Source organism: Marmota marmota, unplaced genomic scaffold (assembly GCF_001458135.2).
Source record: "Marmota marmota marmota unplaced genomic scaffold, marMar, whole genome shotgun sequence".
NCBI classification, from domain to species: Eukaryota; Metazoa; Chordata; class Mammalia; order Rodentia; family Sciuridae; genus Marmota; species Marmota marmota.
In genome coordinates this window covers 41,569,651-41,590,080 of record NW_026000093.1, presented here as the reverse complement: position 1 = coordinate 41,590,080, position 20,430 = coordinate 41,569,651, and the positions used below count along the sequence as shown (strand labels likewise).

Below are 20,430 nucleotides of genomic sequence, written 5' to 3'. Positions count from 1 at the left end.
TTTTTTTTTTTTTTTTTTTTTTTTTTTTTTTTTTTTTTTGTGGTGCTAGGGATTTAACCCAGGGCTTGGGCATGCTCTAACAAAGTCACAAGTGTGTGACAAGACCAACATACTAGGCAATCTTAAAACAAGTTTAGCTTTGTGTATGTGTGGTACTGGTGATTTAACCCAGGGGTACTCCACCACTGAGCTACATCCCAGGTCTTTTTGTTTTAAAACAGGATCTTACTTAAGTTGCTGAGGCTGGCCTCTAACTTGTCATCATCCTGCCTCAGCCTCCCAAGTAGCTCAGATTACAGGCATACACCATTGTGTGCGGCAAGATTTTATTTTTTAACTGAAACAACTGGTTAAGATACTCTAGTTGTTTATCAACTAAAATTCAAAGTCAATTCTAAGAAAATAAATCTTGATAACAGTTACCAATTTAGATATCTAGATATGAAAAATAACTAAGGTAGGTTGAGTTATAGAATAATTTTACTAAGATTTATAATCACTTTGTGAATTTCTTAAAACTGAAGCCTGTATGTGGTTTGTATAGAATTCTTTTAATGTCAATCTCAATTGGGCCTAATAAAAAATTCTAATTTAAAGGAAATCTATGCTCCAAAACTCCAAGAGTTTGCTTATGTCACTGATGGTGCTTGCAGTGAAGAGGATATCTTAAGGATGGAACTCGTTATATTAAAGGTAATAATAATTATGTCCTTATTTCTAGGTGTGACTTTGTAACTATTTCAGAATACTATAAGTAGTCAAAACTAAGGTTTTAGATGTATTATTAGATTAGAACAAGGCACCTTGTTCTAATACATCAAAACAAAACAGTTGTGGCTGGGAGGGAAATTTATTTAACCTCTGCATTCTATGTAATGTGGCATAGGTATATGTACATTCATTAATGGGCATTTTAAAATTTCATTAACAGGCTTTAAAATGGGAACTTTGTCCTGTAACAGTCATCTCCTGGTTAAATCTCTTTCTCCAAGTTGATGCTCTTAAGGATGCTCCTAAAGTACTTCTACCTCAGTATTCTCAGGAAACATTCATTCAAATAGCTCAGGTATTTACACTGTTATTGAATATATTTAATGTTACTTTTATTACAGGTTTAAAATATATATAGTCTTAAATAGACTACACAACAAAATACTGGCATATTGAAATACTCTTGACTACAACAAAATTTTGGACATGTAAAATTATGTCCCAATATTTGTTGTTTAATAATTCTGGACAACAAAGTTCTTAAACTTTCACAAGTACTTTCATTCTTTAGGAGTCCAAAATAGAGTTAAATATTTCTTTTTGATATCAAATGATGAAAAGCACTTTTCAGCTAGTTGTCATTAACTTTATAATATTTTGGATTTATTCTGTATGATTCTCTTGTTTGCTGTATACTTGAATGCACATGTTATCTATTTAAGTTACATTTCATCAGACTTATTCATAGGATCTAAAACTTGCATTCAAACTAAATTTTCCTAGGTCAGCATATAACAAATAGTCTAACAAAGGTACTAGAGGAGGAGCAGATTTAATTATCCACCTTTGGACCTCTAGCTCCCCCCTTTTTTGGATAAGAAATAAAGGAAAAGTACTTCCTATTTCTTTCCACCTTTGGTTTTCCAAACTACTTCAGTTCCAAGTCACATTGTTCTACCTCAAATCTTCCCAGCTGTCCTCTTTAAGACAGTCATGTAAGGCATCGGAAGTCTTTACTACTTTTTCCAATCTGGATTAAATGCCCTTTCTCCCATCATACTGCAGCACAACAGTCCTTTCCTACTCTAGTAGTTACTCCCTGACCTACTACCCCAAAACCTGACTTCCTTCAGGATGGTAACTTATTATTATTTTTTAATCCTTAAGCAATTTAACAATTCTTGGCATAGGGTCCAATATACCCTAAAAAATGTTAGCCGATTTAATAGTAACATGTAGTACTCATCCTTATCCTAAATTACTTATACTTTTTTCATTTGTTAGCTTTTAGATCTGTGTATTTTAGCCATTGACTCCTTAGAGTTCCAGTACAGAATACTGGCAGCTGCTGCCTTGTGCCATTTTACCTCCATTGAAGTGGTTAAGAAAGCCTCAGGTAAGACACAATTTTTTCTTCTTACCTGTTCACAACTTCTGCCAAAGTTAGCAGTTTAGTGATTATATTTCTTTCTCTCTTAGAAATACTTTGTAATACTGAGTCTTCACAACTCACAAAGGCCAAATAAAATTTAAGTCCATTTGAAATGAATCTACACAATTATAGTTTGGCTGTTCTTTGGAATTTAAGAGTTTCAGATTCAGGACTGGGGTTGTGGCTCAGTGGCAGAGCACTTGCCTCTCATATGTGAGGCACTGGGTTCAATCCTTAGCACCACATTAAAAAATATTTTTTAAAAATTTACAAATTCATATGTAGAAGACACTGATTAAAATTGATCTAAAGTCCCTTTAAGATTAGTTATATTATTTAAAAAAAATAGTCTGAGCATGATAATCTGTTTTGACCTGATTTTGTTTTAAAATGACTTTTTAAATAACTACTTTAGGTATATGTAAGAAATTTTGTGATGTACAGCCTTGAATTTTCCAACTTTTTCAATCTAGGTTTGGAATGGGACATCATCTCAGAATGTGTAGACTGGATGGTACCTTTTGTCAGTGTAGTAAAAAGTACTAGTCCAGTGAAGCTAAAGACTTTTAAGAAGATACCTATGGAAGACAGACATAATATCCAGACACATACAAATTATTTGGCTATGCTGGTATGTCTTGTGGGTTTTTTGTTTTGATTTTGCTATCTAGTAAGCCTTGAAACTGACAGCATACTATGGAATGCAACTTCAGCGGTTATAAAGAGAAAGTAATGGGCCCCATGTTTTCAGAGTGTAGAGAAGTTAATAAAATTATTTTAGCCAGGCACAGTGGTGCATGCCTGCAATCCCAGCAGCTCGGAAGCAGCAGCAGAAATTCAAGGCCAGCCTTAGCAACTTAGCATACCCTATCTCAAAATAAAAAATGAAAAAGGGCTTGGGATATACCTCAATGATAAACTGCCCCTAAGTTAAATCCCTAGTACCCAAGAACATTTTTTTTTTAATCAAAAGAGTTTAAGATTCACATATACACATAGTACAGTTCAAACTATTGAACCTTCAGAATGAATTCACAGTTGCAAAGACATAAAAGGACCACTGCATTTGGTCAGAATAATCTCAAAAAGATACTAGAAATCTGGTTTGACTGTTTTACTATATCAGTGCTTTATCTTAGCTGTTAATCACTATATAATTTCTTCACATGTATAGGATGAAGTAAATTATGTAAACACCTTTAGAAAAGGGGGACAGCTGTCACCAGTGTGCAATGGGGGCATTATGACACCACCAAAGAGCACTGAAAAACCACCAGGAAAACACTAAAGGAGTTACTTGACAAGCAAATTGAAACTGAGCAAGTATTGCTAGAATTTCATACAACTGAACTAAAGTTTTTACAGGAAAATAGTGCTGTGATTATCCTTGGCAATTCAGAAGTGACACTGCCATTCTTTGAAAAACCACTTGAAATTGGCACTAAAGAAGATATTCACTTCCTATATTAGCCATTAAAGAAGGCTGAACATGTTTACAAAGATGACTTCATTCACAAGTCTACTGGAGAGAAGCCAGCCACAATTATTTTTGGATCCAGTGTTACTATGTTTATTTTGATAAACAAGGAATTTTATCATTGCAGTTTTGGACTAGATAAGTGCTACCTTAAAGGGTACATTGATATAATATTCTGAATCTAGCTTTAGATTCTCAAATTCCTATACTCTTAACTAGTGCAATTTGGTTCTTGAAAATAAAATTTAAACTTGTTTACCAAGACTTAGTTTTGTAATAAATAAGGTGACTAATTTATCTAAACCTGTAGTAGCAAACTATTATAAAACTTGAATTTTTACAAATGGTAAGATTTAATGTATTTTTTTAACTTTCTTATTTGCCTTGCCATCATATTCTTTAACCAATAAGGCTTCAATGAACAGGATGTTTTAAACTGCTCTAAACAGTGGGAGTACCAAAGAAATTAAAAATAAAGATAAATGCTGTGGCTCCTACTTGGAGCTTTATTGATATATAGGTTGCTTTATAATGACCTTTCTGTATATCACAATTTGGGTGAAGTCTTAAGTACCTTTTTAAACTATTTATATGAGAAAGTCACTTTATTACTCTAAGATATCCCTAAGGCTTTTTTTTTTTTTAAATTTAGTGTGACTAAGGCTTTATTTATGTTTATAAAACTGTTAAGGTCCAATTTAAATTCCTACATTATGAGATAAGGACAGCGTCAAAATGATAAAGATTAACACTTATTTTATTAAGGCAGAAAAATATTAAATGTATACCACAAGTCTATTTATTAAAAAGACATAAGAACTTGCTGTATATAGACTAGCTACTACTTACCTTAAATTAGCTTTTGCCTCAAAAAGTCGATTTAATTACTAAAGCATTATCCTAATGTGAATCTCTTCTCCCTTTGAAGAAACTGTAAATTAAAGTTACTATTATAGTATGAAGTCTTTTGTATAGTTTTAAACTATTTGTTTCTGTATTGTCTGAAAAGAAAACACCACTAAATGTGTACATATGTATTATATAAACTTAATCTTTTAATACTGTTTATTTTAAGCCCATTGTTTAAAAAATAAAAGTTTAAAAAGCTTTGACTGCTTAAAAGTAAAGTTTTGCCATTGCTTGGAGAAACTTTTTCTTCCTTCTCTGTGCTGCCAGCTGTAACACTTCTTCTGGGTTGCTTGCATTCAATTCTGTCTGGCCAATAGCTTTGATCTTCTCAAAACAGAAAAATGGTATTATTAAAGGTCTGGTCAATATTAAGTCTTGCTAATATTTACATATTAGCTAATATATATATATAATTACTTAGATATAAACAATAATGAAATTAGCTTAATGATTAATTGAATCTCTAAATGAATCTAATTGTAAAACTCAGGAGCTGTGGGGAAAAGTTAACATGATTGTTTTGAGCCACTCTTTAAGAAAAAGATTGCCAGGTCCAGTGGTGATGCCTACAATCCCAGCAGCTCAGGAGGCTGAGGCAGGAGGATTCTGAGTTCAAAGCCAGCCTCAGCAACTGCAAGACACTGAGCAACTCAACTCAGTGAGATCCTGTCTCTAAATAAAATACAAAAAAGGGTTGGGGATGTGACTCAGTAGTTGAATGCCCGAGTTCAATCCCTGGTACCAAAAAGAAAAATTTTGTTGCACCATAGTTTATAGAATTATCTTGAGTTGCATTTTATTACATTAAGTAAATCCAGCTTTGGTTATGTAAACTCTCTTCAATATTTTGATATCAGATTACCTTAATTTATAGTTAAGACTCCTAAAAAAGGTACACTTGTCCCATTGTTGGTGGGACTGCAGACTAATACAACTACTCTGGAAAGCAATATGGAGATTCCTCAAAAACCTAGAGAAGGAACTACCATATGACCCAGCTATCGCACTCCTTGGTATTTTCCCAAAAGATCTAAAATCGGCATTCTACAGCAACACAACCACATCAATGTTATTAGCAGCACAACAGCTAAACTATGGAATCAACCTAGATGCTGGTCAATAGATGAATGGATTAAGACATTGTGGTGTGTATATAGACAGTGGAGTTCTACTCATACATAAAGAATGAAATCGTGGCATTTTCTGGAAAATGGATGGAAATGAGGACTATCATGCTAAATGAAATAAGCAAAACTCAAAGGTAGAATGCTTTCCTCTCATACGGAAGCTAGAGTAAAATAAAGGAAAGGGGGAAGGAAGAATAAAATCACATAAAGAACCAAATACAAACTAGTAGACAAACATAAGGAAGTCTAACAGGAGAATGGGAGAGGGGATGGAAGACAGAAAAGCGGAGGATCATGGAACTGAAATCCATTTCCATGCATGTATGAGTTTGTCGGGATGAATCCAACTATTGTGTATAATTATAAAGCTCTAATAAAAATAAATACCTCAGAAAAAAGGGCTAAAAATAGTTGGGAAAATCACAAGTCATGTTTTAGGGCTTTACATTTTTAATATACAAAAATAGGAAGTTACTTAGCACTATAAAAGTCTACTGTGACTTAACTTTCCTGTTAAAAAGAACTATTTCAACCTATTAAATATCCATAGAGTGCTATGCTACTGCTATGGAGTATTTAGTGAGAACATTTTTGGACCTTAAAGCCTACCTTTTGGATTTTAAAATAACAAAACAAAAACTAATAATAATAATTCTCATAGGTGGCTTGAAAGGAGCTATAAATACTTAGAAATGATCATCAGGTAGGTAAGAGAGGTTAGGGAATAGAAATTGCTGGATAAAGCTGGGTGCAGTGGCACACGCCTGTAATTCCAACAGTCCAGGAGGCTGAGACTCGAGGATCCTGAGTTCAAAGCCAGCCTCAGCAATGGTGAGGCACTAAGCAACTCAGACCCTGTCTCTAAATAAGATACAAAATAAGGCTGGGGATATGGCTCGGTGGTTGAGTGCCCTTGTGTTCAATTCCCAGTAGCAAGAAAAAAAGAAGAAATTGCTGGATAATGTCACTTCAATATGAAAGAAGACGTGCTGCAAAAGCTGCTAGTGGACTGGGGAAAGTGATGATTGCTGGTAATCCCAGTAACTCAGAAGACTGAGGCAGAAGGATCACAAGTTCAAAGCCAGTCTCAGCAACTTAGCAAGACCCTGTCTGAAAATTTAAAAAGGCTGGGGACATGGTTAAGCCCCCAATGGGTTCAATCCCTGGTATCCAAAAAAAAAAAAAAGGCACTGTAGTGGGATAAAACTAAAAAGTTATTTCAAATAAACAAGATATCCAAAATATAATTGGTTATGAAGTCCAAAGTGTAAGAAGCTGAAATAGAAGTCTGATATCTGAGAGAAATAATACAATTCATGTGAGTGGTAGTCATACCATGAGTGGATAGGGTTAACTAGGAAGAACAAAGGATGATTAGAAAATAACCCAAAGACTAACATCTTGGGAAAACTAAGATTTACGAGTGGAGAGGAGATGTCCACAAGAAAGAGGAAAAAGAACTGAATAAAAATGTTGTCAGAGATGCCAAAGGAATAAAGAATTTCAAGAAGGAAGAAAACAAACAGTAGGAAAGGGATTGGAAAGTATAGACTGGCATTTGCATTTGGTAACCCTTAAGAACACTTTTAAGAGTTGTGATGATGGCAAAAGTCAAATTGTACTGAGCTAAAGAGCATCAAAAAACTAGAGAAGGATGAGAAGTGGCTCCAGGTAGAGGCAGGGTCAAGAAAGGTTTTTATTAAGGATGAAATAGTTTATAGACCATGGAAAAGGTTAACAATCCAGGAAAAAAAGATGATTAAAAGGGGACAGAATCAAAAGCATAAGTATCTGCCTTCAACAAAGAATAATATGGCCTCCTGCTAACTGAAGAGTGGACTTAAAGATGAGTGTAGTGTGTAGTTGTAGATTACTTTAAAGGTGAAGAAACTATAACCTCCATGAGAAGAAGTCTAGTTGGTCTTTTTTCCAGCCTATTCCCAAGCAAATAAGAGCCAAGGAAATTACTGAGCATGGAAATGTAGAGAGGATAGGGGCTTAATGGGAAAAGTCTAAAACAGTTCCTGAAAAGAATGTAAACTACTTTAAAGAGCTAAGGAGACCGTGCTGGAGACTATGGTTTGGTAGTGGCATGGTTGTAGGACTCAAACTTCCACCAAGATTCAGATCAGGACTTCTCCAAAAGAGGTACTAAAGCTACTAAAAACCATGATCAACTGGGTGTAGGTTGCATGCCTGTAATCCCAGCGGCTTGGGAGGCTAAGTTGGAGGATAGTGAGTTCAAAGCCAGCCTCAGCAATGGCGAGGTGCTTAGCAACTTAGTGAGACCCTGTCTCTAAATAAGATACAAAATAGGGGTGGGGAATGTGGTTCAGTGGTTGAGTTCCCCCAAGTTCAATCTCTGGTTTAAAAAAAAAAAAAATGATCAAAGAATAGTTCTGACTATCAATAATGGTTAGCTGGGTTCCCAAACCTGGTTTATCATCAGATTACCTGAAAACTTAAAATTATATTCCTGAGCCCCACCTCAAACTGCCTGCATCAGGATCTCTGAGAGAACACTGACTGGTATTTGCTGTATTGAGGATAAGTAGGGAAGGAAGGTAAGACAAAGAGCTAACAAAATGGAGGAAAAACTAGTCACACACCTGAACGTCTCAATGATGTTCAGGAAGGAGCAAGAGACATAAAGGCAGAGTGGATTTCAGTATAAAACCTCACATACAATAACTGTGGCTAACAGTAAGACAAGCTATGGGTGTGAGTGGCTGGCAAACAGTTAAGGTGATAATAAATATAACTGAGGCTGGCAAAAACCTGTAAACCTAGGGAGAGTTAAAAGGACTGGTGCTGTAGCTCAGTGGTAAAGCACTGCTGGGTTCAATCATCAGTACATAAAAAAAGTAGAAATGGCTTGGAAATAAGGGAGAGCTAAGGACATTTCAATATTGCCTTCTAGCCCCAGGTAAACCGGAAATGGCAGCATGAGTGGCCCCCAAACAAGGGGGCATTTTTAATGCTATTATCAGTTTATTTCTGCTAAATAAAAGGTATACAATTTGTCCAAGTACAAAGCTTTAAAAGACACTAATAGCATAGTTAATTTTCTTTGCTCTGACTCATATTCAGCAGTCAAGTTATAATATAAAGCATTAAATTTAAAATATTTTGGCACATAGCCAAATTTAAATAAATAATTCATCTAGTCAAAAACCACTGGATGCTGGGTATACTGTGTACCTCCATAGTCCCAGTTATTCAGGAGGCAGGAAGAACCCAAGTTTGAGGCCAACCTTGGAAACTTAGTGGGACTCTGTCTCAAAATAAATAATAAATAAGAACTAGGGATACGTAGCTCAGTGGCTGAGTACCTCTTGATTCAATTCCTATCACAGACAAAATAATCTAAACCAACCAACCACTGGGTAGCTACTGTGTGCCGTATCCTTCTAGTTTTCTACTATGTGCAAACCAAGTCCTTATCCTCATGGGGAAAGAGACAATAATATATAGTATGTCGGTAAGTGTTACAGAGAAACACTTAAGGGGAATGAAAATAAAAAGTAATTAGAGGGAAATAGAGGGACATGGTATAAGATGATTAGTAAAGAATGACTACTAAGAAGGTGACAAATTAAGGATAGGCATAAGGGAAGTTAACAGTTCCTAGAAGAGAAAACTCCAAAGATCTTTAGGGAATCAGTGTTCAAAGAACAGTAGAGTTATCTATGGCAGAAATTAGGAGGGGGGGAAGTCAGCTAGGTAAGCAGAAGGTCACGTTATATGTGGCCTTGTAGGCCATCTTAAGGACTTTGTGTGATAGGAGAAGCCATTTGAAGATTTCCAACAGAAATAATATGATCTAACATTTTAAAAGAAACAGGTCAGGTGCAGTGGCATACGCCTGTAAACCCAGTGGCTCAGGAGGCTGAGGCAGGAGGATCATGAGTTCAAAGCCAGCCTCAGCAAAAGTGAGACCCTAAGCAACTCAGTGACAGCCTGTCTCTAAATAAAGTACAAAATAAGGCTGGATACGTAACTCAAATGGTTGAGTGCCCCTGAGTTCAATCCTCCATACCACACTCCCCCAAATAAAAAAAAAAAAAAAAAGAAACTGAGATGGAATAGCTCAAAATATCAAAGACAGATCTTTTAAAAAGTAAACACTGATAACCAAATTCTGGCAGTGATTGGGCACACTAAAGTTTTTGTTGTTGGTGGTATAAATGTTAATTATTTAACATTCTGAAAATTAAGTACATCATTGAAGAAAAGCATAAGGTAACTTACCGCAATTTGTCTTTTATCTGTTTCTCCTCTCTTATGATGAAGATCTACGTGAATCAGTTAAGAATAATAAATCTGATAGTATAGTATTAAATATCATAGAATCTCATCTGGTTTTCAGTTTATTTAGAAAATACACAAAATGAAAATCCAATCCATAGAAGTTGGCTTCTAATATCAAATATGTAGAAGGAAGGATACAGGTCAAGTATTCCAAGATGGTAACGTCCCAAATATAGTCATAGTAGGAGTCCATAGCATCATGACTAAAAAATAGAATTCAGTTACTATTATTTTTTCCTTAAGCAGAAAAACTTCAACTTCTATTATTTAAAAAAATCATTCATACCTGTTTTGTTCCTGTAGTGACTTAAAGGCTGTCTTGTAGTCAATTTCTCTGAGGAACTGACATAAAATTGCTACCTACAAAGATTTGAAAATGGTTTCATTTAAAAATGACACTCCTGGATTTGGAGGATAACCTTTAATTATTTTTATATGAAGAACATATTCTTTAAGAAGCCTTGAAGATCACACCAAATGGGTCAGTTCATATTTATTAATTCTATCTCATTTTAATTTCAAAAACCTTTACCCAAGTGTCTGTCTTGTCAAACATTTTTTTCATCAGTGACCTAGCTCACAAAATTCTAATAAGTTGGCAAAAAGCCAGATCAGAAAACTAAACTGTATAGGAAAGAAAAATTCCAAGTCAAAGTATCATGACATTCAAGGACATGAAGAACATGAAATTAAGCCTTCACAGCTGGCAAGTATATACACTCACTCTGACAAGATATAGGCTGCCAGTCTGCTTAACATAAAAAACATCCATTTCAATCAGGTATATATGTCATAATGTTCATCTCAAAAAAAAAAAAAAAAACAGAAATATTTTTTTCTGATGTCACTCACATACCACAAAAATAACCCTCTTAAAAGGACAATTCAATAGTTCTTAGTATATTTACAAAACTGTACAACCATTATCTATTTAATTCTAAAATATTTTCATTACCACCACCCCCCAAAAAAACTCCTCACCCATGAGCAGTAACTCCATTTCCTCATCCCTCAAGACTCTGATAATCTTTTATCTATGTTCTGTCTCTAAAGATCTTCCCATTCTGCCAGGTAAGGAGCATAAGAAGGAATGCCAAGTTTGAGGCCAGCCTGGGCAACTTAGCCAGTCACTGTCTCAAAAATGAAAAATTAAAAGGGCTAAGGATGTAGCTTGGGTTCAATCTCTAGTACAAAAAAAAAAAAATTGACTGTTCTGGATATTTTATATGAATGCAATCATACACTTTGTGGCATTTTTTATCTTTCACTTAGCATAGTCTTTCAAGAATCTTCCATGTTGTAGGATGTAGCCATAACTAATTCCTTTTTATGGCTGAATAGTACTTCATTGTATGCCACATTTTATTAAACCATGCATTGTTTGATGGACACTGTGGGTTTTTTCTACTTTTTGGCTACTATAAATACTGCTATTATGAACATTCATATAAAAAACTTTTTCTGTGGATTTATGTTTTCAATTCTCTTAGATATTCACATAGAAATGCAAGTGTTAAAGTCATGTGATCATTTCTATGTCTTTTTTTTTTTTTTTTTTTTACNATCTCCCTTTGATTTCCATGAGATCCAACCCCCCCCCTTTTCCTTTTTCCTCTCTAGATTCCACATGAAAGAAAAACATAGTCCCTTGACGTTCTGAGTTTCACTTATTTTGTTTAATGTAATGTTCTCTAGTTCCACTCATTTTCCTGCAAATGACAATTTCATTTTTCTTTATGGATGAATAAAACTCCATTGTATATATATATAAACCACATTTTCTTTATCCATTCGTCTGTTGATGGACACCTAGGCTGGTACCACAATTTGGCTATCATGAAGTGAGCTACTATAAACATGGGTATGCTAGTATCACTGTACTATGACAGCTTTAATTTAGGATAAATACCTAGGAGTAGTATAGCTTGGTTAAATGGTAGTGCCAGGCATAGTCTTTTGAGGAATCTCCATACTGATTTCCATAGTGGTTGTACTAATTTACAATCCCACCAACAGTGTAAAAGTGATCCTTTTTCTCCATATCCTCTCCAGTATTTATTATTATGTTCTTGATGACTGCCATTCTGACTGGTGTTGAGTATTAGTTTTGATTTGCATTTCCTTAATTGCTAATGATTTTGAACATTTATACACATTTGTTGGCCATTTGTATTTCTTCTTTTGAGAAGTGTGGGTTTAATTCATTTGCTCATTTATTAATTGGATTACTTGATTTTTTTGGTGTAAAGTTTTTGAGTTCTTTACATATTCTCTTTTTTTTTGGGGGGGGGGGGTACCAGGAATTGAACCCCGGGGCACTTAACCACTGAGCCACATTCCCAGCCTGAGTTCTTTATATATTCTAATATTAATCCTCAAGACAGGTTCTTGCTGAGTTACTGAAGCTGGCTTTGAACTTACAATCTTCCTGGTTCACCCCCCCAAGTCACTGGGATTATAGACATACACCACCTCACCCAACTTCTATATTTAACATTCTGAGGAACTGCCAAACTCTTTTGCAGAGGCTGTGCCACTTTATATTTCTACCAGCATGAGGAATCTAATTTCTCTACAACCTTAACAACAGCTATTGTCAAATATCTTGATTACAGTCATCCTAGTGGGTGGGAAGTGGTATCTTATTATTGTGGTTTTAATTGCATTTCCCTAATGGCTAATGAATCTAATCTTAAATATAAGAATACATACTTGAGAATGCTCTTTCTATTCACAAGATTTCAAAGGTCAACGCTTTCTTATTTCATACTTTTAGTTAAAATTCTATAAACTAAAAAAATGTAATTATGCAAAACTTCTAACACCATAAAATTAAGTAACTCTGATATAATAAAAGCTGCTTCCCTAAAAAGAAATTTTAAAAAAAGCTGCTTCCCAATGCAATGCTTTATACTTATCATAAACACTAACATATATGAAAATAAGCCAATGCCATATTATAAACTAACCTGTGTGTGGCAATTCAGCAAAGAACAACACTTGATCATTCGTTTTATCACCTATAAAAATCAAAACTGATTACTTTAAGAAACTATTAATAACAGACTATAATAAATGCACCATGTTGGTATGAGGTCAACAGAGGACAAGTTGTACAAGTGGAGAAGACAGAAGGTATATTGGAACTCTACACTTTCTACTCAATTTTGCTGTTAATATAAAAAAACCCAAAAATTAATAAAAATGCTAAATCATTTCAAAAACTATATGAATACTGAAAAACACATTTGTCAAGTATACTAATGGCCAAATCAGAAAAAGCAGCAATACATATTAAAAGAAAAGGAACAAAATTTGATAACAGAATCAAGGAACAGAAAGAAATACAGAGAAATACGTCAAACAGCACAAATTTGCAATCTGAATAAGTCTAGAGATCTAATATTCTGTATAAGGCATATAATAGCATTTGGTGGGGGAGGGACGTATTTCAGTGGTAGAGCACATACCTAGCTCATGCAAGCCTGGGTTTGCTCCCTAGCACCACACACAAAAATAATAATATATAGTTAAAAATCTGCTAATACAATAGATTTTAGATGCTCTTAGCACAAATAGGGAGGAATAACTATGGAAGATAATGGATTTGACTAATATATCTGTATTTCGTGTTGTATGACTTAAGCACACACAAGAGGGAAAGAATTGGGGATTTAGGGAAGAGAATCAATATGATTTGAAAGCTGAATAGATATTGGTGGCAAGATCAGTAAAAGGAAAGTAAGGAAAAAAGCCAAGTACAATGCTAAGGATTTGAGCTTAGTTGTCTCAAAAGTTTAAATAAAAGTATTTGGTATTCTGGAGAGTTTTTGTTTGTTTGTTTGAAGGAGGGGTGAATTTATTAGGAGAGGAGCCTGGTAAAGTAAGAAATGCAACCAAATTGTAGATAGATTTAAATTTGAGGTGTTTGGGGAAAATCAAAACACCAATAGGCACTGGAAATATGGGCACTGAAAACATGGACAGCAAAAAAATTTAAAAAAAAAAAAATAGCAATCTGGTCTAGACCCATCAATTTGGGAATTTACCATCATGTACATGGAAATGGCTAAATTTAGTCAAAAAGAGGCCAGGAAGAAAACTATGTAAAGGTAGGTAAGAAGAAAGGAAGCACACAAAATAACTTACCTGGTCTGTGTAAACATCTGGAGGCACAGCCTTATTAAAGAAATCAGAACACACAGCTCCTGCCTGAAGGTAATAATGAAGAGCTGCCGAATACTGATTTGTTGCTGAAGAAGTAAACAGAGATAAAGAATTACTTGTCATTAGATATAGGATTGGGGGGAAAAAAAAGGTCTCTTTTGTGAAGAGTTATTAGTTAACAAAAGCAGATTCAAATGATAGATCTGGGGATAAAATTTTGTACTTATTCAGGAAAATAACAAGAAAACCCTTTTTTTTAGCCACATTTAAAAAAAAATCAATTATATTAATAGCTGGGTGTGGTGATGCACACTCATAACCCCAGCAGTTTGGGAGGCTGAGGCAGGAGGATCGCAAATTTAAAGCCAGCCTTAGAAACTTAGCAAGACCCTAGGCACCTTAGACTCTGTCTCTAAATTTAAAAAAGGCTAGGAATGTGGCTGAATAGTTAAGCATCCTTGGATTCAATCCTTGGTACCCCCCAAAACACAGAGCTAAGGATGTAACTCAGTGGTAGAACACTTGTACAGCATGTGTGAGTACCTAGGTTCAATCTCTAGTATCATCACCACCCAAAACAAAAGTGATTCAGTAGATTCTCTGCCTCCTAAAACTGATAAACCAAAAATTTACTTAGAATTTCTCACCAAGTTTACTAGTACAGAATTCAGTATCTGGAGGTATTTATTTCCTAAATATTCAAACTAGAAACATATCCTAATTTTTTGAGGTAGTTCAGAATTATATATGTATATTTTAGCTCTAGGTGGACACAGTATCCTTATTTTATTTGTATGTGGTACGAAGGATCAAATCCAGTTTGCCTCATGCATGCTAGGCAAGCACTCTACCACTGAGCCATAACTGCAGACCCCAGAATCAATATATTTATTCTGCAAATAAACATTAAGGTCTTGGTAATTCAGAATCAATATATTTATTCTGTAAATATACATTAAGGTCTTGGTGATTAAACTCTTTGGGGGCTGGGGTGAAAATGAACATTAAAAATCAGCAATTAGGGCTGATGTTGTGGCTCAGTGGTAAAGCGCCACTTGCCTTGAATATGTGAGGCACTGGGTTTGACTAGGCACTGTATATAAATAAAAAAAACCAAGGTCCTTCAACAACTAAAAATAAATAATTTTTTTAAAGTTAGCAATTATTTACTTCAGAATAATTTGGAGAAGAGCGGAAAGATCTAGATAAGGGTACAGAAGAAACAGGACTGACCATGAGTAAATTATGAAAGCTGAAAGGTAAATAAACAGGAGTTCATTATACTATCCTTCCACCTTTAAATTTTGAATTTTCTCTTTTAAAAAATTGACTTCTAGAAAAAGATCCTGAAATGATACCAGTCTGAATTTTTATTCAATCTATACAGTGAAAAAAATACTAAAAACTTCATATCAACTTGGAAAATTTTAGCATATAATCAATAAAGGGGAGGGGAGTCTATCTCCAAGAATACAAATAATAGCAAGAGTACCTAGAGAGTTTAATAAATACTGTAATAAACTGTGTAATATATTTACATTTACTTCTAATAGTGTTACCAAAGCAAAATAGGCAACCAAAAGTTTTACTTACCAAAATAAATGTCTGCCTGAATAATTAACCAGGAATGGTTGTTTGGATTTATACTAAGTGTATATCGAACTAGTTCTTTCACTGTGATTGCTACAGCTTCAAAGTCCACAGACTGAAGGCTAAAGGAAAGATACTTAACATTAATCTTTATTTTAAAAGTCAACCTCAAAAACCATATCCTACTAAAAACAAAAAGACAAAGCCTAAACTTCTATGGCCATAAATGTGATAAATCCTTACCTTTACCTATCAGAGGATAATTTATAGTCAACAAAAGAGATAGGCTCATAAAATTTCCCCAAATACTTTTTAAGTTCTAGTTATCTAGAAGAAGCCACAAAAAACAAGGGCTTCTTCTAGAAGAAACAAACACTAATACTGCCATGTAACCTTAAATCTACCTATGGCTTCTTGCGAGAGAATAAATGATTCCTGGATTAGATGTTATACTGCTCCTAATGGGGTGAAAAGCTATTTTGTGATAAGTATAACACTTTGGTACTTTTGGTAGTAGCAAGAGTCAAGAAAAGGGTAGGAAATAGGTCCAGCCACTTTGAACCTGGGTAAGAGGGGAGATCTGGAAATACAGAACCAGAAGACAGAATAGTGAGGATAAAAGTCAGAAACATAGCTGAGGGCTCCTCCCTCCTAGAAGCAGTAAGGCTCAGTGGTAGAAAACAGGTTCTGATTCAGACACACAAAAGGTTCAAGTCATGGTTCTATCATATATAAGGTAAATTTGGACAAAGTACTTCTGTTGCCCACAGGCATTTGATTTTACCATAATACCACTGTCCAAAAGGGGGGGAAATGTGGCATTAGCAGCAAATCCCTATTTACTTACAATAAGTTAAATTAGTTTATGATTATATTTTACAGATATCTACAAAATGTTAAGTCTAAGAATTCTATTTACACAGCAGTTAGTTTTAAAATAGTTAATACTTAATCCCATGCCATTCTCATTATTCTTGGAATGCTATTTTTGGAACCAATAGAGACTCTCAGCTGGGCATGGTGGCACATATATGTCATCCCAGGGATTCAGAAGCTGAGACAGAGGATGACAAGTTCAAGGTCAGTCTCAGCAATTTAGTGAGACCCAGTTTCAAAATAAAAAATAAAAAGGACCAGGGGTATAGCCCAGAGGTAAAATTCCCCTGGCTTCAATTCTCAGTACCATTAAAAAAAAAAAAAAGGCACAACTAAGGGCTGTTGTTCAGTGATAGAGTACTTGTCTAGTGTGTGTGAGGTCCTGGGGTTCAATCCCCAGTACCCCACCCCCATACCAAACAAAATTCTCTTTACCTGATTCTTGAACTGCTATCTAACACATTGAATCTTACACAAAAATTAGAAAGATACGATGATAGAATTTGCAGTAAGAATGCTACAGAGCATGCACATTTCCTTCATGAAGCATGGTATCCTTTGGGGGGAAAAGAACCCTTATTAAGTCAAGGGCAGGGACACTCACCCACTCTGACTCTCCAAATCCCTGTATGAGATTTAGAGCTGCTTCCAATCTCTAAGATTGAGATGAAAGCAAATTATTTATGTTCATTATACTGCCTGCTTACCTACATATTAAAATCTTTTTTTCTTCAAAGATGCCATTAAGAGCAATCAAATGAGGCTGGAGGGACCTACCCTTCAAGTACAAAGTAAGCCAACTGAGAGGGATGACAGGGAAGGAAAAAAAGTTTTGACAGGAAACAAATGAACTCTTCTGTATGAAAAGTTGCTACATATAGGAAGAAAAAAATGTAAAGCTTACTCTTTCAGAAAAATGAAAATTATTTTCTCTCCTAAAAAATCATCTCATAATTTTATTGAGATTCTCAGGTGATAAAAGTAAGAGAGATTTCATAAAATAATTAAAGAAATTCCTATGGCAACTGAAGGGACTGGAAGCCTTTGATAATCACAGTATTAGAAGAGCTCTATAAGGAATTATGAAACAACACATGATTTTCAAATGGATAGATGACTTTCCAATTCTATTCACTGAAAATCAGAAATTCTTAGATGTTCTATCTAGGGCCTTCTACCTAATTTTTAGAAAGACAATTACTATAATAGAGAAACACAAAGTTGTATGTAGAATCCTAAGGATATCCATAAAATTATCTAAGGATATCCACAAAACTCAGGATGACTTCTAAACATATAACTAATTTAATGTACAATATATACACTAAATATACATAATATATATTATATGTATGATGTACAATATATACATTAAACATATAAGTAATTTAATTTAATCTATCATAAGCAGAATGATTACTTACTTGGGAATGGAGGACGGCCAAATAGAAATGTGTTCAGCTGTGATATCATTCACTATGTCTTCCTTTAAAAACAAAAAAACAAAAAGGGTGATTTTTTTTTTTTTAGTTGTAGATGTACAATACCTTTGTTTTATTTTAATTTTTTTTCCTATAGTGCTGAAGATCAAACCCAGTGCTTTATGCAAAAGCACTCTACCACTGAACCACAATCCCAGTCCCCAAAAGTGTGATTTAAAAAGAAATGTCTTTCAAAAACTTTTAAACATGAAATTACAAAATACTAACCCTGGGGGACTGGCAATATAGCTCAGTTGGTAGAGTGCTTGCCAGGTATGCACAAGGCTTTGGAACAGCACCGCCAAAAATAAACATATAAATAAATAAATAATACTGACCCGAACATTGTGAAGTTTCACAAACAGTGATAAGATTATAGTCAAAACCAATGGTTCCTAGAAGGGGGAAAAAAAAATCTTAAAATGATGTGCATATGTTCACACAACACACACACACATACCCACCCTATACACATAAATAAATCTTTTTAATATTTCTCGTATCAATCTCAGGGACACCAAGTATTTTTTTTTTTTTCAAAAGACCCTTGTCTTTTGGAATTTAGCATCTACTTTAGAGTATATTAAAGATCAACTTTTTTATATATATATTTATTTTTTAACTGTAGTCAAACAACTTATTTATTTTTATGTGGTGCTGAGGATTGAACCCAGGGCCTTGCACGTGCTAGGCAAGCACTCTGCTGCTGAGCCCCAGCCCAAGATCAACTTTATTTTTAAATCTCACCAAAAAAAAAAAAAAAACCAAGAGGGGTTGGCGATATAGCTCAGTTGATAGAGTGCTTGCCTCCCACGCACAAGGCCCTGGGTTCAATCCCCAGCACCATCTCACACACACAAACAAAAAAAATCAGAACACAATTTACATGACAATTACCATATTTAGAGGTTTGGTTTATGGTGTTCTCTCTCCAGAAGCAAATCCTCACTTTTGGGTGGTACTAGGGATCAACCCCAGGGCCTCCAGCATGCAGGGCAAGTGTTCCACCATTAAGCTATACCCTCATATGACTTTTGATCTCTTTCCAACTAGTACTTCCTACTACCTCAAAAAATTGACTTTTTATTCCTTACCTAACATTTAAAGGACAAATCTTAGGTCATGACCACTAGATAAATATGACACCTAATCCTTCAAGCAAAAGTTAAAGCCAGGCTTAACACATCTAGCCCTACTGTAGGACTGAACTCAGGGGCACTCGACCACTGAGCCACATCCCCAACCCTATTTTTTTTCTTTTAATTTTTTTACTTGTAGGTTGACACAGTGACTTTATTTTTATTTATTTTTATGTAGTGCTAAGGATCGAACCCAGTGCCTCACTCATGCTAGGCAAGCGCTCTACCACTAATCACAACCCTGGTCCCCCAACCCTATTTTGTATTTTATTTAGAGACAGGGTCTGAGTTGCTTAGCTCCTCGCCTTTGCTGAGGCTGTCTCTGAACTCAAGATCCTCCTGCCTCAGCCTCCCAAGCTGCTGGGATTATAGGTGTGCGCCACTGCACCTGACTTGGAAAGTTCTTTACAACTTAAAAAACACCTGCTCTACTACTAAAACATGGTAAATTCAAAGTAAATTTCTTTATTCAGATTATCTCATCCCTAATAAGAATTGAAGTGCTGCAGATGAGCACATTAACAAGTAACTATTCAGCCATTTGAGGCACTCAATGTATTTTTAGCATTCTACAAAAATCAACAAAAGTAATTAGACTGATTTTAATAAAACTTACCCGTAATTTTTTGATAAAAGAAAGCAGTTCACTCCTACAAAAACAAATATTTTTTGTACACACAATTAATATCAGATTTTAAAACATAAACTCAAGTATGAAAATTATATGGGAAGGTTTATTCTTAACTGTTCAATTCTACATGTATGAAAAGGAATATACTATTGTCATAACCTAGTAAAAATTTCTTCCAGTTTTAATAGAGAAACAAAAAGTTATCTATATAATCCTTACAGATTTGTACCTAACATGCAAGAGAAGTGTTCCACCATTGACTTATACCTGCAGCTTCCCTCATGACTTCTGACCTCTTTCCAACTAGTACTTCCAATTACCTCAAAAATTGACTTTTTAATTTCTTACAATATTTAAAGAATGAAACCCAAGTTATGACCATTAAATAAATGACACTAATATTTTCAAGCAAAAATTAAAGCCATGCTTCATAACCCAGTCATAGAATTCTTTAATACCATCCAACATCAGACATTTAGTACTATCCAACCTCAGATTTTGAGTTCTAGCTGATTATTCAGTTATTGATAGGCTGTCCTCCTAAACAGAAAATATTTTCAAAGGTGGCTATGCAAACAA

The 20,430-nt window shown here is 34.7% G+C and overlaps 2 protein-coding genes across 8 annotated transcripts in view; one reads left to right on the top strand and one right to left on the bottom strand.

Annotated features, from left to right (window-relative positions):
* The window catches only part of Ccne2 (cyclin E2), a 12,879-nt gene extending 8,132 nt beyond the window's left edge, over positions 1 to 4,747 (top strand). For all 4 annotated transcript variants that reach the window (XM_048782826.1, XM_048782825.1, XM_048782828.1 and 1 more), the window contains 5 exons: positions 598 to 693; positions 932 to 1,066; positions 1,996 to 2,107; positions 2,617 to 2,774; positions 3,318 to 4,747. In XM_048782826.1, the coding sequence (XP_048638783.1) occupies positions 598 to 693; positions 932 to 1,066; positions 1,996 to 2,107; positions 2,617 to 2,774; positions 3,318 to 3,431 (615 nt within the window). In that variant the 3' untranslated portion in view covers positions 3,432 to 4,747. The remainder of the gene's footprint in view (positions 1 to 597; positions 694 to 931; positions 1,067 to 1,995; positions 2,108 to 2,616; positions 2,775 to 3,317) is intronic.
* Ints8 (integrator complex subunit 8) overlaps positions 4,654 to 20,430 on the bottom strand; it is a 62,106-nt gene continuing 46,329 nt past the window's right edge. For all 4 annotated transcript variants that reach the window (XM_048782823.1, XM_048782824.1, XM_015485971.2 and 1 more), the window contains 10 exons: positions 19,837 to 19,870; positions 18,420 to 18,476; positions 18,025 to 18,086; positions 15,728 to 15,846; positions 14,117 to 14,220; positions 12,937 to 12,987; positions 10,254 to 10,327; positions 10,106 to 10,170; positions 9,908 to 9,951; positions 4,654 to 4,853 (listed from right to left, as the gene is read on the bottom strand). In XM_048782823.1, coding sequence (XP_048638780.1) covers positions 4,737 to 4,853; positions 9,908 to 9,951; positions 10,106 to 10,170; positions 10,254 to 10,327; positions 12,937 to 12,987; positions 14,117 to 14,220; positions 15,728 to 15,846; positions 18,025 to 18,086; positions 18,420 to 18,476; positions 19,837 to 19,870 — 727 coding nt within the window. In that variant the 3' untranslated portion in view covers positions 4,654 to 4,736. The remainder of the gene's footprint in view (positions 4,854 to 9,907; positions 9,952 to 10,105; positions 10,171 to 10,253; positions 10,328 to 12,936; positions 12,988 to 14,116; positions 14,221 to 15,727; positions 15,847 to 18,024; positions 18,087 to 18,419; positions 18,477 to 19,836; positions 19,871 to 20,430) is intronic.